This window comes from Carcharodon carcharias, chromosome 10, assembly GCF_017639515.1.
Source record: "Carcharodon carcharias isolate sCarCar2 chromosome 10, sCarCar2.pri, whole genome shotgun sequence".
In the NCBI taxonomy this organism is placed as follows: domain Eukaryota; kingdom Metazoa; phylum Chordata; class Chondrichthyes; order Lamniformes; family Lamnidae; genus Carcharodon; species Carcharodon carcharias.
This window is the reverse complement of record NC_054476.1, coordinates 104,625,055-104,648,567: the sequence shown is the minus strand read 5'-3', so window position 1 is coordinate 104,648,567 and position 23,513 is coordinate 104,625,055. Positions and strand designations below refer to the sequence as shown.

General features: G+C 42.2%; 1 protein-coding gene across 2 annotated transcripts in view; it reads left to right on the top strand.

The window, feature by feature from the left end:
- The window catches only part of cct6a (chaperonin containing TCP1, subunit 6A (zeta 1)), a 41,561-nt gene extending 27,755 nt beyond the window's left edge, over nucleotides 1–13,806 (top strand). For both annotated transcript variants that reach the window (XM_041198315.1, XM_041198317.1), the window contains 6 exons: nucleotides 5,020–5,116; nucleotides 5,772–5,919; nucleotides 6,654–6,787; nucleotides 8,892–8,994; nucleotides 9,205–9,277; nucleotides 13,410–13,806. In XM_041198315.1, coding sequence (XP_041054249.1) covers nucleotides 5,020–5,116; nucleotides 5,772–5,919; nucleotides 6,654–6,787; nucleotides 8,892–8,994; nucleotides 9,205–9,277; nucleotides 13,410–13,482 — 628 coding nt within the window. In that variant the 3' untranslated portion in view covers nucleotides 13,483–13,806. The remainder of the gene's footprint in view (nucleotides 1–5,019; nucleotides 5,117–5,771; nucleotides 5,920–6,653; nucleotides 6,788–8,891; nucleotides 8,995–9,204; nucleotides 9,278–13,409) is intronic.
- Nucleotides 13,807–23,513: the final 9,707 nt, after the last annotated feature.

Here is a 23,513-nt window from a genome sequence, read left to right as displayed (position 1 = left end):
TTCAGAGTTTCAACATTGATCTCTCATGGACACCTCTTCTGTTGTTTGAAAGCCAGTTTGGACATAATTGAACGAACCAGTCGGTGATCAGTCCAGCAGTCATTAGCTCATGTCTTTGGTATGGTGGTGTGGACACCTTTGTGATTCTGGGCACTGACGATAGCGTTATCGATCAGGTGCCAGAGCTTGACCGTGGGTGTTGCTGTGATTTGTTCTTCTGGCAGAGCAGGCTATGGGTGATGATAAACCCATGTTTATTGGTAAGAAAAAGAGTGGTGTTAGAGTTGACATTTCCGACGTTTCCATTCCAGAGATTAGAATCTCTTCCAACTCAGTCTCCGAGAAGAATAAACCTGTCCTCCTTTAGAACCCCACAAAGAATTTGTAAAGCTGGCTCATAAGCTTATTCTTGATGGAAAATGCAACTCCCTGAACTCTGCATTCTTCTTCGGATTTCCCTTTCCAGAAGAAAGTATAATCACCTTGGAGTTCCTTGAGCTGCCTGTCTCCATCTCCCAGAGTCTTATTCAGAGTTGATGTTGATGTCATTTCGCTGGAGCTCTCGGGCAACAAACGCAGTGGCGTTTGCTCGCAGGTGTCCTGTTGTTCAGGTCCCAAATCTTTTACTAATAGCATCTTTTTATATGTTACCACAGAAGGTGTTTCCTCTGGACATGGCTATCCAGGCAGGAGAGGTGAGGCAGACTATGTTTCGGGCACCTTTTCTAGCTCCCCCATAAGGGGTGCGCAGAGTGGATTCTAAAGAGGGCTGTTCAGTCACAGTTACAGCTACCAAAAGGCACCTGTGCCTCACCTGGATGCCAGACAACTATCTTGTAAGTGCTTCCTCCGTGCCAGATCATGAATGGAAGGTTCGAGACAACGCAGTCCTGTTCCTGTCGCCATTTGCTGTTTGGCAAAGGGCTTAGAAGATGTTCTTGGAAAGAAAGATGCCAGTGAATGATACCTTTTAGTGTGGACAAACCGTTGCACACCAGCTTCCACATGTGTCTTGACTGAATGAAACCTTGATCCAATGGCAAGGAAACCAAGACGTTTGGAGGTTTTGTTCTGCTGCAGCCTTGTCCGTCAGAATAGCAGTTGAGATATTTCAGATGGCACATTTTGCTCCACCTGTTCTGCCATTGAGGACTTGTTTGCCAGAGCCCTGTCGAGGATTCCTAACTGGCCTTTATGGTAAATGTGGCCAAGGACATAACATAATTGTTCTTCATCCTTTTTTGAATCAACCCTTTCTTATTCATTGCCCAGGTTCTGCAGTGAGGACAAGGGGATGAACTTTGGAACTATTTACTTTATCTACCCTACTAGTTACATCCTCCAAAAAAAATTAATAAATTTGTCAATACAATTTCCTTTCATAAAACTATGTTGACACTGTCTGATCTTACTGTACTGAGGGCATTGCTAAGACTGCCCTTTAAAAATAGATTCCAGCATTTTCGTGACAACTGATGTCAGGCTAATTGTTCTGTAGTTCTGTCTCCCTCCTTTCTTGAATAGCGCTGTCACCTTTGCTACCTTCCTATCTGCTGGGACTGTTCTGAAATCTATGGATTTTTGGGAAATTATAACTAATGCATCCACTATCCCTGCAGCTACCTCTTAGAACTGAGAGTGTAGGCCATCATGTCCTGAGGATTTGTCAGGTTTTAGACCCTCAAGTTTCTCCAATACTTTTTCTCTGATATAAATTACCTTTTAAGTTCCTTATCCTTATTAGCCCCTAGGTTACCTTGGATCTCTGGAAAGTAATTTGTGTTTTCCACGTGAAAACAGACAGAAAATATTTGTTCAGTGTCTCTGCCATTTCTTCATTCCTCATGATAATTCCTCTTGCCCCTGTCTCTAAAGGACCAACATGAACTTTAGCTCCTCTTTCCTTTTTATATACTTGTAAAAGCTCTTGCATTCTGATTTATATTCATATAGTTTACTCACATTGTTTTTTTCCCCTTTTTTGGTGTCTCCTTGCTGGTTTCCAATCCTTATTATCTAATACCATCTTTAATTTCACTATTAAGCCATGGATTGATCATTCTTGCTGAATTTTTGGTTTTTAATGGCATGTATATTTGTTGAACATTTTGAATTTTTTTTTAAATGCGTCCCATTGTATATCGGCATATCTTTTTTTTTTAAGTCTACTTTACCAAAATGAGCAACCACCCCCTCCTACCTACGTAATCAGCTTGAAGATTAAGATTCTTGTTTGGTACTGTAGTATGTCACTTTCACACTTAATATGGAATTCATTTATTATTATCACTTATACCCAGCGAATCTTTTTCTATGATATTACTACTTAACTCTGCCTCATTACACCATACTAGATCTAAAATAGCTTTATCCCTAGATGGTTTCACAATGTGTTGTTTCAGGAAAACATTCTACAAACTCATCTTCCAGACCACCCTCGTCAACTGGATTGATCCAGTTTGTATGAAGATTAAAGCCGTTGTCTTTGTTTGGAACTCCAATAATTCCTTGTTTAATGCACTGTTATTTATATTGATCTCTGATAATCTCCGTACCAATGCTCAGTAGTTATACTGTCAGGGATCCTAAAGACTACTCCTCCAGCATTTTCTGACCCTTTTTATTACTCATCTCTACCTATACTGGCTCTCTGTGTAATCTTCGAAGTGAAGATCCTTTCTTACTCCTGTCCTTGTGTTAACCTTTACTATTGAGGCTGCTCTTCAATTCTGCCTGTCTTTTGGAAAGTTTGTGTATCCTGGGATATTTATTTCCCAACCTTGGACAACTTGTAACCATGTCTCTGTAATGACAATTACATCTAAACTGTTTATCCCTATTTGTGCCAGTGGTTCGTCTATCTTTTTGTGAATGTTTTGCACATTTAGTTAGTGAGCCTTTTATTTATTTTTTTTAAACAGCTGTTATTTTGATGGACCTTACTTGCTGATGCACTATTGTCATTCAACTCTGTCCTTTACTTTTCCACTCTGCTTCTCTTTATTCAAATTGCTACACTGTTCTATTGTCTTGTCCTGACCCCCCCTCCCCCACTCCAATCCTTTCTCATTAGTTTAAAGCTCTATCTACGGCCCTAGTTATACGAATAGTCAGGTCACTGATCCCAGCCTGTTTATGTGGAGCCCATCCCAACGAAACAGCTCGCTCTTTCCAAGTACTGATGCTAGTGCAGTGCCCCGATGAATTAAACCCCTTCTTCTCACATCACTCATTGAGCCAAGCGTTTAATTCTTTAATCTCCTTGACCCTTTGTCGATTGGCACATGGCTCAGGTAATAATCCAGAGTCATGTGTTTGGGAATAACCAACAGTGCATCTGCACATGCTCGGACTCCCAACTTTGTCCATGGTTTCGGAATAAATAAGGGATTTCTGTAAATATCAAACACCCACAGAGCTGAAAAATAGCCATGGAATCACAGCAGTGCCAGTGAGATCTTGTACCTGATTGTGAACCTTGTCCTAGATCTTTCAAGTGCTTAATGATTTACATAGAACCATAGAAAAGTTACAGCACAGGAGGCTATTTGGCCCATCTTGTCCATGCCAGCCCGAGGACACCTAGGTGCCCTTTCTAATTCCACCTTCCTGCACCCAGCCCATAGCCCTGCAGCTTATAGCATTTTAGGTGCAGATCCAGGTACTTTTTTAGAAGAGTTTTTTAAAAGTTTCTGCCTCTACCACCTACTTGGGCAGCGAATTCCAGACGCCCACTACCCTCTGCGTAAAAAAGTTCTTCTTGTCCCGCCTACACCTTCTGCCACTTATCTTGAATCTATGTCCCCTGGTTCTAGAATTCTCCATCAAGGGAAGCAATTTTATCCTGTCAACTCTATCTATTCCCCTCATTATTTTGTACGCCTCAATCAAGTCACCTGTCAGCCTTCTTTGTTCCAGGGAAAATAACCCCAACCTATCCATTCTCGCCTCGTAGCTACACTTTTCTAACCCTGGCAACATTCTTATAAACCTCCTCTGCACTCTCTCCAGAGCTATTACGTCCTTCCTGTAATGTGACCAGAACTGCACACACTACTCCAGTTGTGGCCTCACCAGTGTTTTATACAATTCCAACATTATATCCTTACTTTTATATTCTATACCTCTGTCAATGAAGGAGAGCATTCCATATGCCTTCTTTACAACCTTGTCTACTTGAACTGTTGCCTTCATGGACCTGTGTACTTGTACACCAAGATCTTTCACTTCATCTACCCCTCTTAGTATATTCCCACTTATTGTGTAATCCCTGTAACTGTTTGACCACCCTAACTGTATGACCTCACACTTCTCTATGTTAAAATCCATCTGCCACTTAACTGCCCACTCCACCAACCCATCTATATCATTTTGGAGATTATGGCTATCCTCTACACTATCCACTACACGGCCAATCGTTTTGTCATCTGCAAATTTCCCAATCATGCCCCCTACATTCACATCCGAGTCGTTAATATATAACACAAACAGCAAGGGTCCCAACACTGAGCCCTGTGGAACACCACTTGAGACAACTTTCCATTCATGTTTGGCCAATTAATTTTTATGAAAATATTAGGAAAATGGGTAAAAATCATTAAGTTGGCAGCAAAGAGTATTTAGTATTTTACGGTTTGAATTATTGGAAATTTCTACCTTAAGCTTTTCTCCCAGATATTACAAACTATTTTGTGGCTTAAGAAGCATAGACCTCCTTGAACTTGAGTGAATTACTGTATCTTGTGGAATTCCCTCCCTATCCTCTTTTGACAATCCTTTTAGAACCCACCTATGACAGAACATTTTGTCACTCCTAAAATTTCCTGTTGACCCACTGACTTGTGAAGTGCCTTGGGGCATTTGTCTATGTCAGAAGGTGTTACACACAGTGGTAATTTGATTTTAGGGGTGTGAACCTTTTAGGGCAGTGCTATTTTACAATGTACACCTAAAAGCAATAGGAAGTAGCTGGATTCTGACCTGATTAGATCATTGACCTAATGACTTTAAACATTTCAGACTGACACTTGCTTGTGGAGGCATTGCCATGAATTCTGTGGAGGATCTCACCCCAGAGTGCTTGGGACACGCTGGACTTGTGTATGAGCACACATTGGTAGGTGGTGCAATTCACTTTTTCTCTCCATTGTAATAGAATTAATTATTGGTTTATACTGTGATACAGTATTTACTTTTATGTCCTGTATACTTTGTCAGAGCATTAAGATTTGGCTGTCAGTTGCATTCATCATGTGAAATATATGTATTCACTGGAAGTTGTGTACTTTGCTGTAAGAAAATTGAAGGCAGTTGCAAGCGAGCCTACGGCACTAGGTATCTGCTTTGGTTCAGTCGGTGCACCCTGTCTCTAAGTCAGGTTATTGTTCCAACCTGCTCCAGGGGCTTGAGAACCATACTTATCTAGAGGGATTACTGTATTGTCAGACATGCCATCTTTCAAATGTGATGTTAACCAAGATCTGTTTGCTTCCTCAAGTAGATGTAAAGAATCTATTCAGAATAGGGGAGCTGTGTGTCATAAGTTCTGTTGTGATTATCTTCAAGAGAAACTTCCTTGAAACCATCTTTTTGGTGACTAAAATAAAAGTAAAATACTGCAGATCCTGGAACCCTGTTAACTCTGTTTCTCTCTCCATAGATGCTACTAGACTTACTGAGTACTTGCAGCATTTTCAGTTTTTATGAACCATCTTGCGTTCAGATCTCTTGTGTTGCGAAGAATGTTATAAATATTTTTCTTTTGAATACAGGGTGAAGAGAAGTTCACCTTTGTTGAGCGATGTGATAATCCTCGGTCGGTAACACTGCTTCTCAAGGGACCAAACAAGCACACTTTAACACAAATCAAAGATGCAGTGCGTGATGGTCTGCGTGCTGTTAAGAATGCAATTGAGGATGGCAAGTGACTAATTTAAATTATTGAACTCTAATATAAATATTGAATTAGGTACAATTTCTCCTGCTGACTTGAGATCTTGTCTTGATGTGAAGTACCATCTGAGTTTTTCTCATGTGGAGCATAAGCCTGAAAAAGTGTGTCTGGAGCTCCAAGTTTGGCTTCTGTAAGCCTCAAGAGACTGAGGAAACACTTGTTTTCTGTCGACAAGTTACATTAAGTCGTTTAATGTAGTAATGAAACCGAATTTTGTATGGAATTTGTTAACTGTAATACTTATCTCACACTTGATAGCTTCCATGTTTAATTGTTGGTAGAGCTGGTTTTGGTACCATTACAAGTTCTAAAAATGCATCTTGTGTCAAAGGATCAAATGAGCTCCATGATTTATGTAGATTTATTTCTCTCTCTTTCTGGGGATTGTTGCATGTGTTGAGATACTGGCACTGGCAGCCCTGCATTACTGTGCCTATCTGACTATTCTTCATGCAAAAGCTTAAAATATTAATTTATTAAAATTAGAAATCTTCACTACTTCATATTTTCATATTCCCTCTGCCCATTGAAAAGCTTTTAGCAGCACTTCAGTGATCTCAACTGCACAAACAAATGTTTTGGCTGTCATTTCAGTAACACACTGTACAGCTTAGTTACCTTGGAGGCATCTAGGGAGCCAATTCTTGTGTAGCAATCGGATGAAATGGTAGTAAAATTGGTATTTGTTGCCTTTTCGTAGGTTGTGTAGTGGCAGGTGCAGGTGCATTTGAAGTTGCTGTAGCAGATGGTTTGATCAAACACAAGGCCAGCATAAAGGGCAGAGCACAGTTGGGAGTGCAAGCATTTGCAGATGCTCTGTTGGTTATTCCCAAGGTAAGTGACTCCCTTTTCTACACCTGTTTTAATACTGATTGTATGTCTTTGCCTCCTCTCCAAACACCAGTACTAATGAGAGCATTCGTGATTGAAAGAAAAGATTTTATGAATGAGCTTTGTTTTAAATCAGAACTGAGGTTCCAAGCCCCAACCTGCTAACAACTATTTTCTTACACTGCATTGAATAGTTTTGTAGATTTGCATTCCTGTCTGAGTGTACCAAGGAATGAAGGAAGCCTTGTAGGACAAGGTTTCATAGTTGTTCAAAGGAATCTATATGGTTGGGTTCATGGGTTTTCTGAGTGGAGGCCAAGGACTGTACTTCCTGGCACGTTAGGAGTTCCAGCACAAGCACAGAGAGGGACAAGGTGGAAATGCCACAAGGACAATCTGCTTAGAGGGTTCATACTCTCTGATCACGGGATTGGGATTTTAGGACATGGAAAGGACCCCATGTTACAGGGAGTTGAGAGCAGATGAAGAGGAAGGTTGGCTCCACGCAACTGAGGTGCTATTGTTGGCTGAGGAGGCTGGGAGCTCAAGAAAGCCCAGGAGCAGTTATTGGCAGCAGCATGGCTGAGCAGCTGGGACCTTCCCAGGCTTACACGCTGGAGTGTAGACTGGCTAACACAGAGGGAGTAGTAGTAGTAGGTCAGCTCAACTGGGAAAGAAGACCAAGGATGGACCTGGGAGCAAATCTAACAGAGATCTAGAATACTGTGCCTATTGGGTGAGGATTGTATTCTTGGAACTCTGGTGGAGTAAAGCTGGGGGTCAGGTTAGCTCTTTGAAGGAGAAGAGCTGAAATTCCTCATGAGGAAGACTTAGTTTCAAAGAATTTTTGTGGCTCGGTGATGACTGACTCGGTGGATTGCCGAGAAATTCATGGAAACTGTCTTGGTGTCTGCCATTTAATGTGCAGTTTGTGTGTGTGTCTGTGTAGTTTGCCTGTTTTTTCATGTTTACCTCATGTTAATTCTGGATATTAATGTTGACCTGTTTACTTTGCTGACCGTACCATAAAATTTCTTTTTGTTTAAAACTGTGCAATCTTGTGACTTTATTCTCTTAGTAAGTAAATGGGATTTCAAATTTTGTCAACAACAAAAGTTACTGGTCCCTAACTGGATCGTAACAAAAATTGATGTTCTGGCCTGCAAGCATAATAGTTGTAAACTAGTTTTGCTTGTTGCCATGTTTCCTGCTTGCGAAGAGAATAGATATTTTTAGCTTTGTAGCTTTTGCTTTGGAAAGCAGTCCATATCCAAATGCAGCAAGACCTGGACAATACGCAGGCTTGGGCTGACCAGTGGCAAATAATATTCGCACCTCAAAAGTGCCAGGCAATAACCATCTCCAACAAGACAGAATCTAATCATTAACCGAAACTGAACTGGGCTAGCCATATAAATACTGCGGCTACAAGAGCAGGTCAGAGGCTAGGAAACCTGCCATGAGTAACTCGCACCTAACTCACCAAAGCCTGTCCACCATCTACAAGGCACAAATCAGGAGTGTGATGGAATACTCTCCACTTGCCTGGATGAGTGCAGCTCCAACAACACTCAAAGCTTGACACCGTCCACAGCCCGCTTGATTGGCACCCCATCCATAAACATTCGCTCCCTCCACCACTGACCCACAGTAGCAGCAGTGTGTACCATCCACAAGATGCACTGCAGAAACTCACCAAGCCTCCTTGGACAGCACCTTCCAAACCCATGACTGCTACCACCTAGAAGAACAAGGGCAGCAGATACATGGGAACACCACCACCTGGAAGTTCCCCTCCAAGCCACGCACCATCCTGACTTGGAAATATATCGCCGTTCCTTCACTGTCGCTGTGTCAAAATCCTGGAACTCAGTTTGTAACAGCACTGTGAGTGTACCTACACCACATGGACTGCAGCGGTTCAAAAAGGCAGCTCACCACCACCTTCTCAAGAGCAACTAGGGATGGGCAATAAATGCCGGCCTAGCCAGCAATGCCCACATCCCCTGAATGAATATAAACAAAACCTCAATTTGAATAAGATATTGTCATTCTAACACTGCTCACAATATTTGCAGAACAAATAATTAATAACCGTTTGTTTCAGGTACTTGCACAAAACTCTGGATATGATCCTCAAGAGACTCTTGTAAAAATTCAGACAGAATATTCTGCATCAGGTCAACTTGTTGGTGTAAATTTAAACACTGGTAAGTTAGTAAATGAAGTACCAGTTTAATAATTTAATGAAGTGATATACAAATGTAAAGTGAATTGTTATAGAATTTTGTCACAGCATCAAGACCTGTTCCTTGTTATAGATCCTATCCTGTTCACAGGAAAGAACTGGACGGCTTTATGAATGAATTGTTTTTTCTGTATTGATATCTGTCTCTGTTTCAATATTTTATCTTTCACAGGTGAACCAATGCTAGCAGGGGAAGCTGGGGTTTGGGATAACTATAACGTCAAGAAACAACTGCTTCATTCGAGGTAAGTGAACAGAATTTTATCTTGCTTGGGATTGCATATCACCCAGATCTTACAAGGCTTCGCTAATGGTGCAAAACTTTTGCAAAGCATGATGCTTGGAATGTATGTGGCCATATCTATAGATTTGGGCAAATGAAATCCCACTCTGAATTTCCTGACGTTGATTCTACAGACAGGAGAAACTATTAGCTGTCTCAAACAGGTGTGGCTCCTCCCTTGGAAGCTGTTACCGCAAAATGAAGCTTGGTTAACACCAGATCCTGCCAAGCCACCAGAGGAGATACCTACTGCATCAAAGCACACATGTGTCAAGCTATGTTTGCAAAAGGCAGTGCCTTCAGTGCTAGGAAGGAAGGCGTTTGCTTGATTGGTTGCAGCCTCCACTGAAAACCCTCGTGTGTAAGACATCATTGATGGCATCCAAATGGCCTTCAAGGTTCCTTGCATTAACCTTGTGAAAGATGGGGATTTTATTTGATAATTAACAGGCACTTGGAGAGATTGAGTTAATTAAGAGCCAGCACACATCTTTAAAAGGCAGATCATGTTTGACAGATTGAACTTTTTTGATGACGTAACAGGATTTTGACAGGACAAAGCAATTGATGTCTGTATGGATTTTAAGGTAGCATTTGACAAAAAGAACCACACAAAAGGTTGGTTAACAAAATTGAGGATCAGGGAATAGGAGAGTCAGCATCAACTTGGATAAAAAATATTGGTGTAAGGACAGAAAACAGTGAGTTGTGATAAGTAAACAATAATTGTGTGATCAAGTGATGCAGAATCACTGACATTAAGAATCAAACATTTGGCATCATCAGACTAGAATTTGCTGAAAAGAGACATGTTGCCAAAGCATTGTCTTGCATCCATCAGGATAAACACCAGTATGCCAAATTTCAGGCATTTCCATGGCAAAAGCAACAGGAGCCTATAGGGACCCCAAGCGCTTGGGTAATTCAAAAAAGGTGCAAGACTTCAACATAGTCCTTCTTGCAGAGAACTGGTTCATGCATATGAATGGACATTGCTTGTAGCAAGCACAAGTGAGCCACTTTTCTAGTTTGACTGTCTTAATTGGTTATTACCACCCCCAGGATTGTTCAGCAAATGTTGTTCAATTTGGAATCACATCTAATAGAAGACCTTTTGTTCTGGGTTTTGCAAGCATTGGATGGCTGAGTACAGTCCATACCCTGCCTATTATGAGCAACCAAAAGGAAGGTGCTGTTTGATTCAATCAGCCAGTCACTGGGGTATATGGCATGTGCACCTGGCATTGAACTGACACTGAAATTTATACATGACGTTGTTCAATTGTGTGGTAGGCAGAATATCTTCTTGGACTGACGGCAGCATCTTGTTGGTGGAAAATACCACTCTCATAGCTGCTGCATAGTACCAGTGTGAAAAGACTCTATCTATGCCAAATAGATGATATCGCCATGGGATCCCCTCTCGGTGCAGAGCTCGCCACATTTTTGCTGATTTCCACAAGAAACTGTTTTTTGATGAATTGACCCTCGCTCATACATATTTCTGATTTCAATGTTTGAATCTGCAGCCATATATAAGGATTTTCTTACACGCCTCAACGTGCTCCACCCCACACTCAAATTCACTTGAGATGGAGCAGTCTAACGTTACTCGACATGTTAGTTGAGAAATCTTCCAGTGGGTTCTCCACTACTGTCTACTGCAAACCTGTCTTCACTGGTCATTGTACACGTTGGAATTTGTAAAGCTCCACATGCTAAAAGTTTAGCTTTATTAGCAGTCTTGTAAGTAGGGCCCTAGCCATTTGCTCACCTTGAAAGTTTGAAGCAGAAATAGAGCATATTCAAAGCTATCCTGTGGGGTAATGACTATCCTGATCAGATCATTGTTCGCTATGTGCCGCGCAAGCTTGTAAATAGGCCAAAGACCGCCACTTTTGGACCTGAAAAATGTGTCCAGTCTACATCAAATGACTCTGGAAAGGCAAAGGTATCTCAAAAATTTAAACAACAAGTTGAGGAAATATTTCACGCTGTTACTTTGCAGCAGGTATGCGAGTGGTATTTTCCACTAACAGTATGCTACCATTAGTCCAGAAAGACCCCATAACTGAACAATCTTGTGTATAAATTTCAGTGCTGGTGTGATGCCATAACCACAGAGATTAGCTGATTGAATCTAACAACATATTCCTTTTAGTTGTTCATAATAGGCAGAGTACAACCATACTCAACCAGCCTGCACCTGCAAAACCGAAAACAAAGCGTCTACTCATGGTTGTGATTGTGATTAGGCAACACTTACTGAACAATCCTGAGGATGCTAACAGCTACACTAACAATTTAAGATGTCAGTCAAGCTCATCATGTGACTCATCTATGTTTGCAAGAAGCAACATACATTCATATGCAGGGACATGTTCTCTACAAACAAAGGAATTTATTCAAGCCTTTTAACTACTCAGGAAGTCTATGGCCTGTAACTTCCAAGCTCTGGGGCATTGTAACAGGGGGGCACCCCAAAGATGCGCTGGGGAACCCTCCTCCGGAAGTCCCCAAGTAAGGACTGCACAACAATTGCCCTGCAATTGGAACCATCCAAAAGCACAATATAAATCGCCAGCTGTCTTGGCAGCCACATGTGCCCGATAGGTAATGGAATACTCTGCACCTGCCTGCGTGAGTGCAGCTCCAACAACGTCAAGAAGCTTGACACCATCCAGGACAAAGCAGCCCACTTGATTGGCACCCATTCCACAAACATTCACTCCCTCCACCATTGTTGAACAGTGGCAATAGTGTGTACCATTAGTAAGATGCATTGCAGAAACTCCCCTTCCAAACCCACAACCGCTACCATCTAGAAGGATAAGGGTAGCAGATAGATGGGAACACCACCACCTAGAAGTTCCGCTCCCAAGTCACTCACCATCCTGACTTGGAAATATATCACCGTTCTTTCACTGTCGCTGGGTCAAAATCCTGGAACTTCCTTCCTAACAGCATTGTGGGTGTACCTACACCACATGTCCAGCGGTTCATGACAACGGCTCAATACCACCTTCTCAAAGGCAATTAGGGATTGGCAATAAATGCTGGCCCAGCCAGCGACATTCTCATCCCATAAATGAATAAAAAATAAAGTGGCTGACAGTACTTTGCAATATCATATTTAGTTCTGCATCGTCATTAATTCATTAATCTTTCGTAAACTGAAGAGATTTGAGAACATGACTGAATATGCAGATGTTTTAAGGCAGGCTAAACCACAAGAATTAGTGAGCTCAGTACAACATTGCAACAGTTTTCTTCCCCGTCTTGACTGAATCTTTCAAATCACTTAATATTTAGCAACATTTGTTCAGTGCTTATAAATTGTGAGACGACAAAAATCATTAGAGTTGAAGCAATGGCCTTCAGTATCAATTCTGGATTGTTTCTGTCACTCCCCCTAAAATAATGTAACACTTTCTCAAATGTCAAAATGTTTGAGTTCGATGTCCCTAGCAATCTGCCAACTAAATGATGCGTGGGATCCATGGAATCCTCAATCTATTATAATAACCGAGTTACAAAGCAAAATGAGTTAGAGGTGTGCTGGGTAAACTGATGTGTGCACGTCATTGGATGCTTGCACATGCGTAGACCAGTGTGCACGTGCAGATTATTATCGGTGGCCATCTTGCAGAGCCATATTGTGTTGGCAGGAGACACAGAAGAAACTTAACTTTGACTCTGCTGCTCTCAGCACGAGGCCTTGGGAACCCGCTGCACTATACTGTTCTCACCCGGCCTGAGTCGAAAGGTCAGGTGAGGAAGGAACAGCTGTATTTTAAAGTAAGAAGTTAGGAGCAGAGTGGCAGTCTAACTCTGATTGCTATTCCACAGAAGTTCAAGGCCTACAGTTCCCCATTGGCAGAGGCATTGCCATGGTGAACCAGCACTTTTCCTCCTACAGTATAAATTGTGATTGTTGAAATTTGGTATTCTTGCATTTGTCCTGGTGAGTGCAAGACAAAGCTTCAGCAACATCTCTCTTTTCAGCAATATATAATTTCATTTGGGACTGGAAATTTTGCATTGTTTCTTGTAAAATTGAACAAAACTGCATAACATGTATTTTTGTTTTTCAGTACTGTAATTGCTAGCAATATTCTCCTGGTTGATGAAATCATGCGAGCTGGAATGTCTTCTCTGAAAGGTTGAATGAAGATGGAATTCCCTTATAGTTGAACAAATCTTGTTCCTTTTGAGTCTAGTATATCACTATAATGTGGCCAACTGAATAAAACTGCTTCAGAAATAAAAGTGTAACTAGTGTTGAGAGTTCCATTCTGTGGCTGTAAGCATATGCAAAGATAATGTGCATTTTCACCAAGGCTCTTATGCCATTAGCAGTAACACATACATTATAAGCACTCATGTTTCATGGTTATTTATGGTGAATCATTTTTGTATTCTTATGTTCAACTAAACAGTTTGGTTTCCCAATCTTTGTATTCAAGTGTTCAGTAAAGTTTGCAAATGAAATGTGTGCATCTTGGTGTGGTGTTTAATATAAATCTACTTAAGTTAGTTTTCTCCCTGGATTCTTTTTCACATCACCTGGTATCTTTCATACAAATACAAAGGTGGTTCACTCACACTGGTCCAAATGTGAACCTTAAAAATGAGTGCTGCATTTTGATCTGTTGTACCAGACAATTTCAGGAAGAATTACTGTTTTCTCCCCAGCGATGCTGTGATATAGTTATCACTTCTAGTTGAGATTAGCATTTCGGTTGAAAAGATGTGACGGTCCCTTTCTGACCTCAGTGACCTTTGACTTGGTTACCACTGCTTTAAAGCTAGGGTGGAGCGGCTGCTTCATTCCACTCCATCCTATACAATTGCAGCCAGTGAGTTTCTATCAACCCCATCTTCATTATGACCAATCTCCCAAGGAGCTATCTTTGGCATTTTTCTTATTCTTAGACCATAGATGGGCAGCTGAGACTGGTTGTTTGCAATTCCATCAGCATGGGGGACCCTCAGCCATTTTGTGTCTTGGGGAAACCACGTAATAAGTCCCCAGCTGCTTGAGTTTTCTTCACTTGGGATTACTTAGCCTGAGGGGCCAAAGTCACTGGAGTGTCAGAGAGGCTATGGGTTTCTTGGTCCCAGAAGGTGGTCACTACATTGGCAGTGACAGTTCAGGATAATAGGTAGCTGGCCAGCCAGAAAAGTTGAAAGAAGCAGGAATTGTGTGCCACAAACTGGTACTCATGATTGGAAACAGCTGGGAGTGATAACACCCTGAAGGAGTGCAGTTCAGACCCTGACACCAATGGATAGGGACTGCATTGAAGGGACAGCAAAGTGTTATTTTGGGAGATTTCCATAGTTGGGACAGTTAGGCATTCTGTAACTGTCATAAGTCCCACATGGTGTGATGCCACCCTGGTGCCAGGGTAAAGGACATGGAAGCAGTGCAATAGCAAAATAGGGAGGAGGATCAACGTGTGGCTTTAGACATGGTGTAGGACACATGGATTGTCACAGTGAAGCTCTTCCTTCTGGCAGGGCCAGCCTTGGTGACAAGGTTGGGATAGAGGTGCCAGACAAAGTGCAGTCCAAAAAGTCTTCAGAACAACTGAAGGAAGACTATGTCTCACTGGCTACAGCAGCAAGGTACTCTCAGTCAACATGCTTTTGACATCATTGAGATCTGATCAACCCATCAAATTCATTTGGACAATGATAGACCCCCAAGGTCCCCATGTTAAAACCACACACAGGCTTCAGGGTCCATATATAGTATTGAAGAAAGTCCATCAGCAATGTCTCTGGCGCATCTTCTGGATTCAATACAATTGAACAAATGCTAGCACCCTTCATTTGGACAAAATACACTGTCCAGATGGCCAAAACTCATGATAACCAAAAGCTTTCACCTGCCAGGTCCTCTTTCCTCAACTGTCAAATGGCCAACATCCCAGAGCAGGACAAAGAAATGCTTCAAAGACACTCAAGCTGTCGTGAAGCACTTAGCATTGACCTTAATGACTGGCAGGAACAATAGCTGGAATAGCAACTTGTCCATCAAGCTTTGAGTCATAAGGTCTTAATGACGTGGCAGAGATCCTTCTGAAGAAAAGGAAATAAATCTGCATTCTGGATCTCTCTACCTCATGTATTCCTGCCCCATGTGTTCAAAGATCAGCCAGTCAAAAATCAGCCTGTTCAGTCACATGAAGACTCATGTCAAAAACTCACAATCCAGAGTAGACATCATCCTCAAATTGAGGGACAGCCAATGACGATGATAACGTAGGTGGAAAATTTTTGGGACCAGTTCTGAGACAGAAGGCACCTATTCAAACAGGATGGATATCTCTGCAACTGGATGGGAGCCCAATATCCTCCTGCAGAGGTTCACTCATGTGGTTAGGGTTTAAACTAAATTGGCAAAGGGTGAGCAGAGGAGGTGGAAGTAGAAAAGAGGAATAAGGTGCATAAAGGAATATGTTTTGGACAGTGCTAGAGAAGGAAGTAGTTCCGTATTAGATAGTTTAAAATGCAGATGTGTAATTGCACAGTGTGTGAATAAAGTTGGTGAGCTACAACTCGCTGTGTGGGAATTTGATGTGGCAATAACAGAAATGTTGCTTAAAAATGATGAGGACGGCGCTTAATATTCAAGTATTCAGAAATGATAGGGAAGGAAAAAAGGTGGGGTGGCAGGATTAATTAGGAAAGACATTGTAGTATTGGAAAGAAAGGATGCCATTGAGTGGGCAGCGATGGAATCATTTGGTTAGAGTTGAGAAGCTAAAAGGGGATAATCACAGCACTTGGGTATTCCATAGGCCTACAAATAGTGTGCAAAATGGAGGAGCCAATCTGCAGGGAAATCACGTGCAAGAACTATAGAGTGGTGACTGGGAGACATTAACATTATCGCATTGGTACTTGGGTAATTAGAGCAAAGGGTAAGCGGGGGCGGGAGGCGGTGGTGGATTTGAAACATGTTCAGGATGACTAGAATGTTCTCGGTCCATCCAGGAAGGAGACATTGCTGGATCTGCTGCTGGGGAATAAGGTGAACCTAGTGTCTGTGGGGGTACACTGGGTAAAGGTGATGATTGTATCATTATGTTTATAACAGTATAATGGAGAATGAGTAAGGAACAATCTACAGTGGAACTTTAAATTGGAAGGGCTGACTTTAATGGGATGAGGGGATCTAGCCAGGGTTAGAAAGAACCAAAGACTGAGGAAAAAATTATGATGGAACAATGGGTTATCTTTTAGGAAGAGATGTTTCAGGTACAGGCTAGGTATATCCCAACATGATGGAACCAAAACCAGGGCTCCTTGGATGGCAAGGGAGATAGAGAATATGATGAAACAAAAAAAAAGGTGCACGATCCATGTTTGGTGAAATTTTCAAGCGAGAAAGAGGCCAAGCACAATAGATTGAGGGGGAAAGTGAAGAGGAAAATAAGACTGGCAAGCAAAGAAGATGAAAATAGAATGAATCACAGAATTGTTAGAGCATGGAAGGAGGCATCTACCGGCTCTCTGTAGAAGCAATTTACCAAGTGCCTTCTCCCTGTGGCCTTATACGTTCTTCCTTTTCAGATAATAATCTAATTCCTTCCCTAATGCCTTGATTGACCCTTCCTCCACCAATCTTGCTGCCTGAAGAAGATTTATCTCACCTCACCACCGCTTCTTCTGCCAATTATATTAAGTCTGTGCCCTCTGGTTCATGATCCTTCCACCAGTGGCAACAGTTTTTCCTTATCTACTCTGTCCAGACCCATGAGTATGATCCCACTATCAAATCTCCTCTCTGCCTTTTGTTAAAGGAGAACAGTCCCAACTTCTCCATTCTCATCCCTGGATGATTCTCATGAATCTTTTAATATACAAATTAGGAGCAAATCAGTCCCTCGAGCCTGCTCCACCATTCAATAAGATCATGGCTGATCAGAATGTAACCTCAACCCCATATTCCTGCCTACTCCTGATAACCTTTCACCCTTTGTTAATTAAGAATCTATCAGCTCGGCCTTAAAAATATTCAAAGCCTCTGCTTCCACCACCTTGAACATAAGAACTAGGAGCAGGAGTAGGCAATTTAGCCCCTCGAGCCTGCCCTGCCATTCAATACGATCATGGCTGATCTCATTTTGGCCTCAACTCCAATTTCCCGCCCTCTCCCCATAACCTTTCAACCAGTTACTAATTAAAAATGTCTATCTCTTCCTTAAATTCATTCAGCGTCCCGGCATCCACTGCACTCTGAGGTAGTGAATTCCACAGATTCACAACCTTTTGAGAAAAGTAATTCCTCCTCATCTCTGATTTAAATCTACCACCACTTGGCCTAAAACTATAGCCTCTCATTCTAGAATGCCCCACAAGGGGAAACATCCGCTCCGTGTCTACTTTGTCTATCACCTTTAGCATCTTATATACCTCAATTAGATCTCTTCTTATCCTTCTAAACTCTAGCGACCATAGGCCTAAACTGCTCAATCTCTCCTCATAAGAAAAGCCCGGCATCTCTGGAATCAATCTATGAACCTCCTCTAAGCCACCTCCAATGCAAAAACATCCTTCCTCAAGTAAGGAGGCTAAAACTGTGCACAATACTCCAGGTGCGGTCTCACCATGCCTTGTACAGTTGCAACAACACTTCCCTATTTTTATACTCTATTCTTTTAGCAATACATGTCAAAATTCCATTTGCCTTCCTTATTATCTGCTGTACCTGTATACTAGCTTTCAGTGATTCATGCACGAGGACACCCAGATCCCTCTGCTCTGAAGCATCCTGAAGTTTCTCTCCATTTAAATAATAAGTCGCCTTTTTATTCTTCCAACCAAAACGGATAACCTCACACTTATCCACGTTAAACTCCACCTGCTAAATTTTGGCCCATTCCCTTAACCTGTCCATATCCATTTGTAAATTTCTTAGTTCTTCATTGCAACTTACTTTCCCACCTATTTTGGTGTCATCTGCAAATATAGCTATAGTACCTCCTACCCCTCAGTCCAAGTCATTACTATAGATTAAATAGCTGGGGCCCAAGGACCCAACTCTGTGGCACCCGACTAGTTACAGCTTGCCACCAGAAAAAGACTCATTTATCCCGACTCTCTGCTTTCTGTTGGTTATCCAATCCTCTATCCAAGCTAATATATTACCCCTAACTCTGTGTGATCTTATTTTGTGTATTAATGTTTTTGCAGCACCTTATCAAAGGTCTTCTGGAAGTCCAGATATCCTACATCTACAGGATTCCCATTATCCACTTTGCTTGTCACATCTTCAGAGAACTCTAGCAAATTAGTCAAACATGATTTACTCTTCATAAAACCATGCTGACTCTGATGGATTGCATTTTGACTTTCCAAATGCTCCATTACTACTTCCTTAATAATGGATTCTAACAATTTCCCAATGACAGACGTTAAACTAACTGATCCATAGATTCCTACTTTCTGCCTCCCCACCTTTTTGAATAAGGGTGTAATATTAGCATTTTTCCAATCCAGTGGAACCTTTCCAGAATCCAGAGAATTTTGGAATATTATACACAATACATCCACTATCTCCACTGCCATTTCCTTTAAGATCCTGGGATGTAGGCCATCAGGTCCTGGGGACTTGTCACCCTTTAGCCCGAATAGTTTGCTCAGTACTTTTTCTCTAGTGATGGTGATTGCATCCCAGTTTGCTAAAGGAAATGGGGTTGGAGATAGCGGAAGGCTTTGCCATAATGTTTCAAACTTCCCTAGATTATGAAGGAGGTGCCAGAGGACTGGAGAGTGGCAACTTTGATGCCCTTATTCAAGGAAGGCCATAAAGACAGTCTGAGGAACTGCAGACTAATCAGTTTAATATCAGTGTTGGGTAGGGTTTGAGAAGCAATAATCAGGGAAAGATCACCAGGCACCGGGAGAGGTTTGCGTTACTTAAGGAGAGCTGGATGGATTTGTAAGATCATGCTTGACTGATCTAATTGAATTTTTTGATGAAGTAACAGAGAAGGTTGATGAAGGGAATGTGGTGGATGTTGTCTATATGGATTTTAAGAAAGTGTTTGACAAAGTACTACATGAAAGACTGGTTAACAAAATTGAGATTCATGGAATAGGAGAGTCAGTGTCAGTTTGGATTAAAAAATTGGCTTAAGGAGAGAAAACAGCGAGTTGTGGTAGATGGTTGTTTTGATGACTGGAGGAAGATGGTCGACAATGGTGTTCCGCAAGGGTCAGTGTGTCCACTGCCTTTATCGCTATATATAAATGACTTCGGTTTGGAATACAGATTAACATTTCAAAAGTTGCCTATGATACCAAATTTGGAGGCTTGCCAAACAGTAAGGATGGTACCAATTGACTGCAACAGGACTTAGATAGGTTAGCAGAATGGCAGACAAGTGGCTGATGGAATATAATACAGAGAAGCATAAGGTGATATTTTGGCAGAAGGGAATGGGAGAGGCCATATAGCCTTAATAGCACAGTTGTAAAGAGTACGCAGGAGCAGAGGTTCATGTACACAGATGTTTGAAATTGGCAGGACATATTGAGTGAGTGGTTAGCAAAGCATATGGGATCTTCGGTTTCATAATAGAGGCATTGAGTACAAAAGCAGAGAAATTATGTTCAACATTTATAAAGCTTAGTTTAGGCTACAACTGGTGTATTGCATATAGCAATTCTGGTCACTACACTTTAGGAAGGATGCAAAGGTCCTTGAGAGGGGGCAGAGGAGATTTACCAGAGGGAATTTAACTAAAAGCGTGGATTTGAGAAGCTGGGCTTGAACTCCTTGGAGCAAAGGAGATTGAAGGAGGGTTTGATAGAGGTGTACACGATGATGACAGGTATAGATAACGTAGACAAAGAAAAGCTGTTCTAATTCCAGATGGTACAAGGATTAGGGCAACATAGATTGAAGGTTTTGGATAAGAGATACAATGGGGATGTGAGAAGAACTTTTTATACAGTGAGTGGTAATAACCTTTAGGATTGAGTCCTTGGTTTCAAAACTTGTATTTTTTGGGGTCAAGCCCAACCCAAGAAGGAAAAGCAACCTTCAGGTTTCTAAGAAAACTAAAATTAAAACAGCAACAGTCGTTTAGCAGCACAAAACTTGAGTATTGCTGAAAAAGAGACATGCTGTCATAGCTTTTGATCTTGCACTCATCAGGACAGATGCAAGAATACCAAATTTCAAAGGAACAACAATTTAGACTGCATGAGAAAAGGGGTGCTGATTGGTTGGCAAGTTGGCTGATTGGTTGAGATCTTGCCATGGCAAATCATCAGGGAGCATCGTCCCCCATGCTTTTGTTTATTAAAGAAAGGTGCAATGTCTGGACATATTCTTTTTTCCTACATAGGACAGGTCCCTGCATTTCAATATATGTAACTTCTAGCAAGTGTAAATGAGCTACATTGTCAGTCTGACTGATAATTTTAAACTGGTTGTTAGTGTAATTCTTAGCACATTCGGGATTGTTCAGCAAGTGCCGCTCAATCGTGGAATCACATCTAACATTAGACATTATGTTCTGAGTTTTTCAAATGTAGATTGGTTGAGTACTGACTGTACTTATCTGTCTTTCTCATGAGGGATTTCAGCTCCTCTTCTTCCAAGAGCTAGTCTGTTCCCAGCTGACAGCAGTTCTACTCCACCTGAGTTCCATGGTACAATCCTAACCCAAAAGACACACTAGTTATAGATCTCTCTCAAATCTGCTCCAAGATCCAGCCTTCTTGGTCTTCTATTCCAGTTGAACTGACCTGCCACCAAGACCCCTGTGTTGCTCAGGCTACACAGCAGCATCGAAACACAGACACGGCCCCAACTTCTCAGCCACATAAGAACATAAAAACTAGGGAAAGGAGTAGTCCATTCGGCCCAATGAGCCTGCTCTGCCATTCAATAGGGTCATGGCTGATCTTCTTGTGTTTCGATTTCCATACTCCCATCTAACCCTGATAACGTTTGATTCCTTTGGCTAACAAGAATCTATCTACCTCTGCCTTAAAAATATTCAATGACCCCACCTCCGCCGCCTTCTGAAGCAGAGAGTTCCAAAGTCGCACAACCCTCTGAGAGAAAAAAATTCTCCTCATCTCTGTCCTATAAGGGTGACTCTTCATTTTAAAACAGTTCTGGACTCACCACCTTGTCAAGGCCATTCAGGATCTTCTACACTTCAATCCAATCACCCCTCACTCTTCTAAACTCCAGCGGAAACAAGCCTAGTCTGTCCAAGTTAATCCTCTCATTCCATCAAGTAAACCTCCTCTGATTTGCCTCCAATGCATTTACATCATTCCTTAAATAAGGAGACCAAAACCACACACAAGATTTGAGATGTGGTCTCCACCAATGCCCTGTATAACTGAAGCATAACATTCTTACTTTTCTGCTCAATTCCTCTCATAGTAAAGGATAGCATTCCATTAGCCTTCTTAATTACTTGCTGTGTCTGCATACTAACTTTTTGTGACTCATGTACTCGAACATCTAGATCCCTCTGCACCTCAGAATTATGCAGCCGTTCTCCATTTAAGTAATACTCTTCTTGTTCTTCCTGCCAAAGTGAACAACTTCACATTTTCCCACATTAAACTCCATTTGCCAAATCTTTGCCCACTCACTCAACCTGTCTGTATCCACCTGCAACCTCCTCATGTCCTCTTCACAACATACTTTCCTACCTATCTTTGTGTCATCTGCAAATTTAGCTACCATGTCTTCACTCTCCTCATCTAAGTCAATGATGTGAATCGTAAAAAGTTGAGGACCCAGCACAGACTCCTGTGGGACTCCACTCGTCACACCCTGCCAATCAGAAAAAGACCCTTCTATACATACTCTCTGTTTTCTGCCAACCAGCCAATCTTTTATCCATGCTAATATGTTACCCCCTACACCATGCACTTTTATTTTCTGTAATAATCTTTGACGTGGCACATTGGGCAGAATTTTCCGAGCTCTCTGGCAGTGGGCATGATAGGTGGTGTGTGTGGAAAATATGGCAGGACTCATATCTTCTGCTCAGCCCACCTATGGTGGGCTGCGTTTCCTGCCATCGGTCAACGGGGAGTTAATTGTAATACATTAGCATATAATTAAAAAGCCATCCCACCAGGCTCTTGGAACCCCACCATATCATCTGTCTACATTGGTGAGAAAGCTGACATGTTTCAGAACAGCACGCAGGTAACGGGCACTTGGCAGCCTTCATTTTGGGGGATCTGAAGTGAGTGAGCAGCAGCGTTCTCATTGTTTTCAGGCCCCACGGGCACCAGTGGGCAGGGTAACTGATGCCTGGCCCCGCAGGTGATTGCTGACGGGTGAGGGTGACCAGGGGCAAGTGTTGGCCAGCCTTGGACGCAACTGCTGAGGGGGGTTGAGGTCAGATGCTGCCCTGGCTCTGCATCCCACACACAGGTCTGGGGCAGGGTAAGCGAGGAAAGTGGCCTCGCATTAGGGACACCTGTATAAATTGACTGTGCCTCTGCAACTGAGACAGATCAGGCGCAGCCACAGTGATATGATTGGGGTCAGGCTCCTAGCCTGCCCACCCATGCAAGCAACGCGGAGCACCAAAGGGCCAAGTGCTCCATACCTTACCCCTGCCACTGCCCCCCACCCCCCACCACACCCCCCGGCACAGACTTTGAGTCCACTAATACTTTGCTGAACCATGGAACATTTGGACTGCACACTTTGTACAATCTCCTCGCCAACGCTGGCCATGCAGCAGTCACTGCTGGAGGTGCTCACAGCCCCTTGCAACCTCAGCATCCTGGTTTGGGCCTGTGTCCCCCATGTCGCAGGTTGAAAGGGCAGCCATGCAGCTGTTGTGGGGAATTTTCAGTCAGGGAACATGGTTCCTTGGCTGTGTGGTGGTCCCCCCAACATTAGCTGGATGGAAAGGTATGTAGGTGCCGGTGCTTGGACCCCTGCTGCTCATGAACAAACCTGGGTCAATTGAGAACAAAGGTAATAGGCTGAGCTAGTTAATATTGTAAATCTGTGTAAGATAGGTACATACTTTGACGTGGGTTGTATGTGTATTTTGTGTGTTTAAAATAATTGGAATAACTGAGCATTGTGAACACCCATAACCTTGGTACGGGAGGGCAGTTCAAGAGAGACGGATGTCTGTAAGTAGACAATAGTAGACTATCAATATTCATCGGAGTTCACC